The 10,600-nt window shown below is 45.0% G+C and overlaps 1 protein-coding gene across 2 annotated transcripts in view; it reads left to right on the top strand.

The window, feature by feature from the left end:
* Window positions 1-10,600, top strand: part of fgd5a (FYVE, RhoGEF and PH domain containing 5a) — a 33,454-nt gene that overhangs the window by 13,902 nt on the left and 8,952 nt on the right. For both annotated transcript variants that reach the window (XM_005754339.2, XM_005754338.2), the window contains exons 4-10: window positions 322-380; window positions 797-827; window positions 3,801-3,952; window positions 5,338-5,494; window positions 9,548-9,638; window positions 10,008-10,058; window positions 10,198-10,256. In XM_005754339.2, coding sequence (XP_005754396.1) covers window positions 322-380; window positions 797-827; window positions 3,801-3,952; window positions 5,338-5,494; window positions 9,548-9,638; window positions 10,008-10,058; window positions 10,198-10,256 — 600 coding nt within the window. The remainder of the gene's footprint in view (window positions 1-321; window positions 381-796; window positions 828-3,800; window positions 3,953-5,337; window positions 5,495-9,547; window positions 9,639-10,007; window positions 10,059-10,197; window positions 10,257-10,600) is intronic.

The following is a 10,600-nucleotide window of genomic DNA, read 5'->3' as shown; positions in this document are numbered from 1 at the left end:
ACACACACACACACACACACACACACACACACACACACACACACACACACACACACAGGCTCTCATACATAATGCATCTCAATTTAAAAGTTACGTATTTTCAGGAAACCTTCACGTCTGCGCTGCAGCGTAATGAAATAATCAGTCTTATTTTGACAGCAAGAATCTACAAAAAAGTGGATCTGAGTTTTTGTCGGGCTCCTCGTCTGCCGCGTGGCTTGGCTGCGCATTAGCGTTCGAGAGCAGTAAGTGTCCACAGAGAGCCTTTAAACATGCACCGTGTTCATTCGTCTCCCGCCGTTCTCCCTCCCTGTCACGCAGATTGATGGCCGATCCCGAGCGTTCTACATCGCCAAAGAGCTCGTCGACTCAGAGAGACTGTGAGTTGCCCGCACTTGTGGATTCCTCCAATTTGAGCCACATCTCTTCCACGTCATCACAAGCATCGTCCTCTATCGACATCTAATTTATTTTTTAATACAATATTGTTATTTTTATGCCCCCGACCCCCGTTTTGCTCTCCATTTCCATCCAACTGCATCCCCGCCTTCTTCTCCCTCGTTCATCAAGCTGCATGCAGAGTAACTGACAGCCAATTACACAAGTGTCTTTCACCAGTCTCGCTCCTGCCCTGCTGCCCACTTAACCATTCCACTGATGTAGTTTTTCCATCATGCATAATTTAAATAATTAAATGAGTCCCATGGAAAAAAAAGAACTTAGTTGTGTAGAAGGTTGTAAATTCCTCCCCACAGTTTAATTAGATCTAATGCTCCTCTTCTCTTCTTGTTTTCAGACACATCAGCGGCCTGAAGCACCTTCAGGAGGTAAGAGGACATTCACCAGCACACGCCACAAAAGTGTCACACAGGCTTAAAATCTCTCCTGCTTGAAGGCCTATTAAACTGTCTTGATAACATCATATCCTGTGTGTCTGCTCCCCAGTCTCTGTCTCCTTTTTCTCACCTCCTCACCCCCCTCCACCTTTGTATGGGTCCGTTCAGGTTTATCAGTGTTGTTGCAGCAAGATCTACTTCCTGGTTCTGACAAAGTTGACATGTAGTACTCTGGCGTGGTCAGCTGTAAGATGACGCAGCGTTCCTAATGATGCCGTCCTTGCGTCCTTACTCATCTGACACTGTGTGCGTGCACATGCCCACCCTCGAATGGCAATCTGCCACCCGAAGGTCACGAAAAAAACCAAAAAAACAAAGCAGGAGGGTCCTTTTTTATATTTTGCGCGCACCTCAAGTTCCTTGTGACCGTGTTGTGTCATCCAGTGGAGAATTTCCCTCTCATTAGAGGAACAAGTAAAGTTATTGTTGGACAGAGGATTTGAAAGTGAGCCGTGATGAGCCAGAGGGCGGCCACGCATCGCAGCCAACTGTTGTCACCTCTTCCCATCGTTTCTCACTCACTGCCTGTCATAACAAGAGCACATCCCCGCAGAGGTACAAACAACGAAGGATATTTGACACCTAAAATGACCTTTAGTGACAACTTTTATTTAATTCACTTTTTTTTTTTAAAGAACTCGTGCATTAGAAGTGAAAACACGGTGTGGAGAAGTGGCTATTAAGGTGATGGTTGCCAGTACAAATCTGACAGGTAGAGTCATTGAAGCCGGGGAAGCCCATCAGTCAGCCTGTACCTTCTAACCTTGAATAAGGTCATAACCTGAATTTCTTATGTGTGGCCCTTTCACCATGATTTATGAACGCCTGCCGTGAGTGCACCGTAGCAGCTTTGCGTAATGGCTAATTTGATGCCATTAAACAGCAACTAATATAAATATTATGCAATGGGCCCAACTCATTATCATATATCTGCAGTCTCATCATGATCTTCAGTCATACTAATTAGCTGATGTGTGGCAAAGTGCAGGCAGAGACATATGCTGGACATCAGTGCATCAGCGATGAGACGTTTCAGCAAGTAATTAATGAACATTTTTCTTCTATGTAAATTATTATTATGTTACCTGAAATTGCCATTTAATAGACACCGAGTAACCTCGCATTCCTCCTCAGTGTCACCACACCACCTTTTCTGACACCTTTCAGAGGTGACATTGAGGCTTTTCAGGTTTTTAATCATGCATTTGCATAATGCATGGGGGTCTTGTTATTCTTCAGACTTCAGAAATGTGGTCTTTTGAGATATCAGTCACTGTTTTTATGCAGGCTGATCTCATAATTAGAATGAAACAGAGATATTCCAGCCGCGGAACGCTCCAGCGGCACAACATGTACAAACACACAGTCTGGGAAAAAAAAACAAGGCGCAGCGTAAAGTGAGAGGCACATGAGCTATTGTTCCATTGTTTGATAAGGAATAACAAGAACACAAAGAATTTCCAGGACCGTGCCTCCACATAGGAAGGGAGGCTGTGCTCCTCTTCTATGACTTTCCCCCATAACTGCTTCAGCATATGAAGCCCGGGCTTATTATTATTATCATTATTTTTATTTATTTTTTTCTCATTTATGACCTGCTGACCTCTGAACAGATTCTCTGTGCCGAATTATCACCGAGCATGACTGGCTGCTCAGCCGAGTGCTTAACGTGGTGCTTGTTGACCTGCTTTACGTGAGGAAAATTGAGAGAAGGTTGCAAGTTAATGGGCAAAAAAACAAACAAAAAAAAAGCTGGGTAAAGCTCATTCATCCATGGATCTGAGGGAGGGTGTCTGTGTTTGTGTGCGTGTAGAGGAATTTGACCTGAACCGTAAAAGCAGGTGTGAGAAGTGATGAATGTTAACTCGCACCAAGATCGATTGTGTGTGATGGACGGCGTGAAGCGAAGCGCCCGGTGTCACCACGTTATCAGGCGGGTCTGTGGGACATCTCTGTTTGTTTTATGGCTGCGCTTTACCCAGAACAGGAATTGATGCACTTCTACCTCACAGACTCACCTCACCTTTATAGACAGTAGTTTCACACAAAGCTTTGCTTATGAAGGAAACTGATATTTTTTAACCAGTGTTGGCAGCTCCAAATGATTCACCTACTTATTCGCTGAGTAGATAAATTACCTCTGATCTTGGTTTTCCCTGCCATAACTCCTCATATTCATCCTTTTAGTCACTGACGCCGCAGCTATAACTACATATTGCACATTATTTATGTGAGCGAATGGATTTAAGGGACCCTAATTCACTGTATATTAGTGTACACTTAGAAATTAAAAGCTATGAGCTACGTACAGAATAAGAGTGTATCATTAAGTAAGGTCATTACGCAACAGCACCTGGATCACAGCTCTTGTGCAAGCAAGGCCACTTTTCCTGAATGCCTGGACAAAGACCAAAGTAATGAGATGATACGAGGGGAGGGCAGCAGGAAGGATGTTAAGGAGGATCTGACCTTCCTTCCATTTTTCTCCTGGTTCCTCATTCCTCTGTACCTTTCATTTCTCCTGCCTACTCACACCCCTTCCCCCCAACCACCTACTTCCTTCTTCAAGCCTCTCGACAAATTCCTCCATTCCTGTAAAATAGTCAGATGTCTATTCATATTAATGTACAGAATTCACCTGCTTGCTGCTACTACTGCACATTCACCCAATGTATATACTATATATATATAATGTTCTTCCTCTACCCCCCTCCCACAATATTTGCACATGTCGAGGAGCGTGACAGGTTACATTTCACTGTGTGTTATGTGTATAACTATGCATGTGACAAATAACCTTGAACCTTTTTCCCCCTTTTGCTCCATACATTTGTCTTCTTAAATAAAAGAACAACAACTAAAAAACGCTCTTCTCACTAATCCTGTTTTCCCTCTCTTATGCAGGACTTTAGGTCAGCAGTGACTGAGGCGGTGGATGAGGAAGGAGAGCCAGTGCTGGAGGAGCAGAGGCTGGGGGAAATACTGGGAGTGCTGCCTGAGGTGTACACCCTGCACAGCAGCATCTTTACTGAGCTGGAAGAGCGTATTAGTCAATGGTAAGAAGAGAGAAACTGTAGAAACTTTTACAGTCGTGTTAATTTACTGTCCACTGAGACTCTAATAATCACTCTGAAACATTCAAACACCACTCAGGCCTCCGGCCTCTGGGCCTGCGGCTCGGTTTACTCTGGCACAGCTGGTGCCGGCAGAGCCGGCGGGCACGCCGGTGCAGCCCCCTCTAGCTTCTGCTCGGTGGCTACTGGGTGACGCCTCGTCTGGGGATCCTCAGCCCTTCCCATGAGGGTGGCACAGATGCCCCTCCGGTGGTCCTCCTTGGGCTCTCGCACTCTGGGGCCTCTGGATGTCTGGGGCCTGGATCTCCTCCATGCCTGCTTCATGCCCTGGGGGACGGGGCTATGGCTCTCTACATCCTCTTGCAGACCATTACATGTGGAAACCATTTGAATACAAGCGCGCTGATCCACATAGGTGTGCACACGGGTGTTCACTGTTCGTAGACTTAAATTACACCTTTCTTGGCTGCTACTTCAAAGCACATTGTGCGCTGTCTGTCCTGCGTGCTGCACAACAACATTGAATATTCAGTATTTACTGCTGTTTACACTTAGCTAGATTAATGCGATGGTGTTGTGTTTAATATAGTGCTTTGTTTTTTTTTGCCTGTTTTCTATTCTTTTTCTCTCAACAGGTGATCCAGGAGATTCCCCCCCCCCTTTCTCACTGTCCCTCTCCCCTTCTGTTTTTCTTTTCCTTCCTCTTTCTTTCTCCCTTTCCTATCCCTCAGTCATGTCTGTCTCGTCTGTAACAACTGAAAATAAAATAAAAGAAATAATAAAAACAAAGGTCGATCAAATGGACCAATACGGCAATGCCACGATGATCCATTTGGCAAAATAAATCCATTGGGTATCCTTGTTGGTCTTCAGACAACAATTCTGATGGCTAAAGAACCAAATGGGACAGGCAAAAAAGAAAAAAGAAAAAAAACACCACTCTAAAAGGCCAGTTATAATCGTTTCATTACAGAGGGGTTCTTCCTCAACCAAAGGTAGCACCTGTTACCTGCTGCTAAGCATAGATCTATGCTCTTCTACGGTCTGCTGCATCCTGATTTCTGGGAAAAAAAACTGCATTAATTTCTTTAGCCAAGATGGAAAGAGCGATGATGGGCTCATGTTGATACACTAAGTTTAAGCTGCAACTACAACGGATATATTAATTGCTCATTAAAGGTTCTCAAACATCCCGATGAGAAATGTGTGGCTTGAGTAACTGAAGCGCTGCTGGAATAAAGTTCATGTCGAGTTTGAGCTCAGCTGACAGACTTTGGATGTTTGTGTGGGACTCTTTCTTTAACAAGAAAATGACTTGGAGTGATTAAAGAGCATGCACTTAATCGCTGATTTTATCCACTGTGAAGGGAGGAGAGTCCAAAAGTTGCAGATGTGATCTTGTCACGTCGGGACAACTTCAGCGCGTTTGACACCTACATCTCCGAGTACGACCGCAGCATGTCTTTGCTCGAGGAGAGCTGCAGGAAAAACCCGGCTTTCGCCAAAATCGTCAAGACGTTTGAGGTAAGACACTGAACAGACTGACTAAAATGCATACACATAGTAAAGACAGCTCTTTGTCGTGCTTCCTGCCAACTTTCTCTTTCTGTTGCAATTTTTCCTTTGTTTTCTTGTTTCTGCAAGCTTGGGTTCAGAAACATGATAAAAATGATCCCATCCATCCATCCATTCGCTTCCGCTTATCCTTTTCAGGGTCGCGGGGGGGCTGGAGCCTATTCCAGCTGTCTTAGGGCGAGAAGCAGGGTACACCCTGGACAGGTCTCCAGTCTGTCGCAGGGCTAACACATAGACAACCATTCGCGCTCACATTTACACCTATGGGCAATTTAGCGTTTTTCAATTAACCTATCCCCACTAAGTGCATGTCTATGGACTGTGGGAGGAAGCCGGAGCACCCAGGGAGAACCCACGCAAACACGGGGAGAACATGCAAACTCCACACAAAAAGACCCCGGCCTGATGGTGGAATTGAACTCACTGAACTTCTTGCTGTGAGGCAACAGTGCTAACCACCTTGTCACCGTGCTGCCTTCACTAAAAATGATCCAGTATTTTTTTTAAACATAAACAAAAGTAAAATCTCAGCTTTACTTTAAATATTCATGGAGGGAAAGTAAATCAGGGTGCAGAAATCAAACCTAGTGTTTCCCCTGGTGCTTACTTTACAGCTCTCTGCTTTTATTTTTGTCACCCAGCTTCCACAGGGAGACGCTGGCCTTTCTAAACCCCCTCTATCCCCTCTCTTTTTCATCTAACTGACCTTTCTGCTGCCATGCTCGCATATTCTATACCCACTCCACAGCAAATACTCATTGTTTTGCCAGCGTGTCTCTTCATCCAGGAGGTTGGATTTGGGTGAAGGGATCAGCAAAGGCTCAGTCTAATAGGATCTGTGGTCTAATTTCATCACTGTTTTCAAAAAATTGTACGCATGGTCCGCTTAATAATCCTTACTTTGTACATGCTGAATATGAACATGTACAGCTTGAGCGGGTAACAACCACGACTGACATATTTTGAGTAAGACGCAGTGTATTAAGAAAGCATATAGATAAACCCACATACACAGCATTCAAATGATTGAGTCTTTATATAAGCCTCATCTGCCTCTGGTTTCATCAGAGTACAGATCCTTAGAAAGCACTGCCTCATGTTACCTATTCAGCTCAGCTCCTCTGTAACCAAATGCACGCGTCACCAGCTCCATGCCGTGTGCTGATTCGCTGTGAGTGCCTGACACAATGCTTCTGAGCATTTGTGGTTTGATAAGAAAAATGAATGGACAAGGCACCAACTGTCTTCGCTCATGAATATTCAACAGCAGCTGCCTCTTCCCAGAAAGAAAAACTTTGGCTCTGTCCGATCAAATATAAATAGGGGGGAGCGGAGTTGAGAAATGACTCGCAGCCACGGACAGTAAACACCGACCTTTCGTAATCTTGCGACATGTTTCCACACTTGGACAAGCTCGGCTCTAAATATCCTTGATCAAAGTCAATTACGTGCCTCAACATGAAGGGGCTATAAGCTCCTTTTCTCACATCGTAAACTGCTGCTTACCCGGAATATATGCCGTGAATGGCTTGATTGGTCTGAATGATTTGTGTGGGGTTGGCCTTACATCTCCGAAAGTATCACCCGGAGTGGCAGTCGCTATTAAATTCTCCTGGGAGGATCGCTCCAGCTGTCACTGTATATTCAACCTGCATTTACTTTTCCCTTATTACATATAAGCATGTAACCTGGAGTCTGTCCTTCCCACAGTCCCACACCAGGGCATTATGTGTGGGTGATGAATGCTGTGCTGTACCAAAGGACTGCTTTGGGAGTTACATGGTGATTGTGACCCCACTGTAATCAGGAGGAAAGAGGGCTGAGGGAGAGCAAAGACAATCATACAGGCACACTGTACCTGCTCCTGCTCCTGAGAGATGCTGTGTTGTTGTTTAATACTGGTTGTGTGGCACATCTCAAGTCATTATACCTACAAAAAAGCACAAGCATTGACTTGGGTAATTGTACTCACAGCTTGCTGTTCTTTTTTCTGCATTTAAAAATAGTCAGTCTTCATTAGATCTGGCTATTTTCAGTGCTTACCTCCCCTCAACACCTCCGTTTCCTTTTTTCCACTCTCCCGGCCAATTGCTTTTTTAATGCCACAAGCCAAAGTGCTGCAGCATAAGTGCTAGCAATTTCATTGTGGATGTGGTGATGACAGTGATAAAGTAGCCACAGACCCTGATCAGATCACTGCTCGACCCTTACAGGATTACAGTCTCCTCTGGACGGCCAGTGTTGCTCGTTTACCACGTGAGCCAACACAGCGTGGTGTGCTTGTGTGTTACCCATTACCTCTGTTACCAATTCATTTGTGTCCCTGCATGTGTGTGTCTGATTGTCTTTGCAGGGCGATTGTCATTCACAAATTGCATGGATGTCATTCAACTGCAAACACTTCAGAAATCTCCTTCCACAGCACTTCGGGTTGGATTAGTATTCATGTGGTAGCGTAGATGTGTGTAAACGCTGCGTGTTTCCTCCTGTGCCAGAAGCCTAGGGGGACAGTGGGAGGCTGTGCAGCAGGTGGACAGAGAGCGATAGGGGGAAGAGAGAGCGATGGAGTGAAATCCTTGTAAAGGCAGCTGGGCAATGAGGCAGACAGAAGCTAATTAGAGCCACAGCCTCCTTTACAACTCCCCAATTAGATCAGTTCTGTGTGCAGGCAGCAAATCAGCTGGCCGTGACAGAGTGTGAGAGGTGTGGGGCTTCTTTTTTTTATTTCTGCGTTTCTGTGGAGGTGTTTATTTGCCAGCACAATGCATCGCACATTCGCTCCTCTCTCCCCCTTCGTTTGGTCTCACCCAAACAAACTGCAGGCTAATTACCATCTCTCGAAAGCTACTTCCTCTTTACAAGTGTCAATTGGATGACAATTTACAAGCAACACTTGAGTGGAGCGGATGCACTGAAAACAGAATGGAGAGCTAGTTATTATTGTTCTCAATGCATCATGCAGTGATCAGTGGGAGAGGAGGAAAGAAGGAAGACAGAAAAGTAAAGGCTGAAGCTGAGGGGTAAAAAAAACCAACCACACCTTCATACACGGAAACCTTAGGAGTAGGTGAGTGGACGTCACTAGAAGAGGCCTCAGCTTTCTGTTACTTTTTGACTCCTGCAATTCAGATAATGAAGACAAAGCGGTGTGTTTAAGTCATATCGCATCCCTCCCCTTTTAGAGCCCCAATCAGCGTTATCTCATCACCAACCACGGCCTGGGTGTACGTGGGAAGGGATCCATCATTTGCACACTGCACGCACGTGTGAATGCGTCTGAAATTGGATGATAGAGCTGGTGTTTGTGTCTGCGTGGGCTCCTGTGTGTGCACGAGTGTGTATGCGTTTGTGTGGTGTAAATAAGATGAAGATGCTGTTTCCCGCAGGGTGCTATCTGTGCCTCGCTAATGAAGGATGGGACTTCATTGGATTAGAAAAAAAACTCTGTGTGTGTGTGTGTGTGTGTGTGTGTGTGTACACAGACAGTACACAGACCCCCACTGCTTCTCCACCGCTTAGGGCATAAATACCTGTCAGAGACAATTAGATCCTGATTGATTTTCTAAAGCTCTCTCTGATTGTGCCACTTTTTGTCCCCTTTCACCTGCAAATGACTGCACCGAGCAGAAGAATGGGAGTCGCTTCAGGTTTTTATACACTGGTGGAAAAGATGTTTTAAGGTCATCCTGTCCCATAGGTTTCCTTTGGTCACTTGTGCCCTTGACTTGCAACACTGACTAATAGTGGTTAACCTTATTTGGGAGCCAGAGAAGCGGCTCTTTGTGTGTAGCTCAGGGGCACCGTTGCACTCTTATGTGGGTGAGATCTTTTGTGGGAGAAGGTATTTAATTTCACAATAATTTTGTTCTGCGGAAATAATATGTCTGCAGTGTACAATTCAACAAATGACCCCTAATAAAAACTTTTCCATGTAGACTAGTCATGGATGATCTTTTACAAGCCTCTAAAATTTCCAATATGTGTGTGTGTGTGTCTGTGCAGACAAGAAGCCCAGAAGAAGCAGAAGTCCCACTGAAACACCAGCTGCTGCAGGTTATAGTGAGAGTGCTTCAATACCGCATGCTACTCACAGGTAACACATAAACGCACATATGCACATATTTAATTGTAAGACAAAGTGTTATTTATGTTTAACATGAGCTGTTGTTTCCACTTGGAGCAATTATGTGGCAGCTTAACCAGCCAGGTTTGCTGACATCAGCTAACAGTAGCCACTCAGCATAGTATTGTGCATCCCAGGAGTTATACTGGGCTGGGGCTGTCTGGGGTCCACCACTCATTTTCAACAGTGTGTATTTTTGCAAAAGTTGGACTTAAAGATACAGTTTCATTTGTACCACTAGTTATGGCCAGACAACTGTAGATGCTTCGCACCTGCAAATTCAGATTTAACCTTGTTTTACCTTGTCTTGTTTTCATATCTTCTCTCTGATTTCTCCAGATTACCTGAACAACCTCTCTCCTGATTCCAAAGAATACGAGGACACTCAGGGTAAATCTGCATGCTTTGTGCTGACACACGCGTGCACACTTGCACGCAGCTGTATCGGTGCCTGGCTGTTGTGTCAGAGCCAATGAGACGGTTCCAAGTTCCAACACTCTCTCTTTTTCTTTCTCTGTTTGTGTTGCAGCTGCCTTGGTGATTGTGTCCGAGGTAGCCGACCAGGCCAACGACAATCTGAAACAGGGGGTGAGTCTTTGAGTCAGGATACACCCCGCGAGTTTACATTCAGACTGTGTAGCCCCTGTTGAGTTTGACATATTCACAGCCCACCGTTGCAGTTGCTGCGTCTTTATTCTGCGTGGCAATGAAAGAACAATTTTCAAGCGTGACAAGATTAGACAGCTGAGGTTTTTCTCCCACGTGAATCCTTCTTCCAAACGACTTGCAGGAGTGAAGGGGAGCTCTGTTCTTCTTTTTTTGGCATTTAGCTTGTTGATTTACGCAAGAGGCAAGGAAAGATGATGTCATCAGAAAGTCCCAGGTGTTTATTACAAAGGGAGCAGTGTAAAGGGTGAATATGACCCCCCCCC

The sequence above is a fragment of the Pundamilia nyererei genome, unplaced genomic scaffold (assembly GCF_000239375.1).
Source record: "Pundamilia nyererei isolate P.nyererei 1_Seehausen unplaced genomic scaffold, PunNye1.0 scaffold00547, whole genome shotgun sequence".
Classification (NCBI taxonomy): Eukaryota; Metazoa; Chordata; class Actinopteri; order Cichliformes; family Cichlidae; genus Pundamilia; species Pundamilia nyererei.
This window is presented reverse-complemented; position numbering and strand designations above follow the sequence as displayed.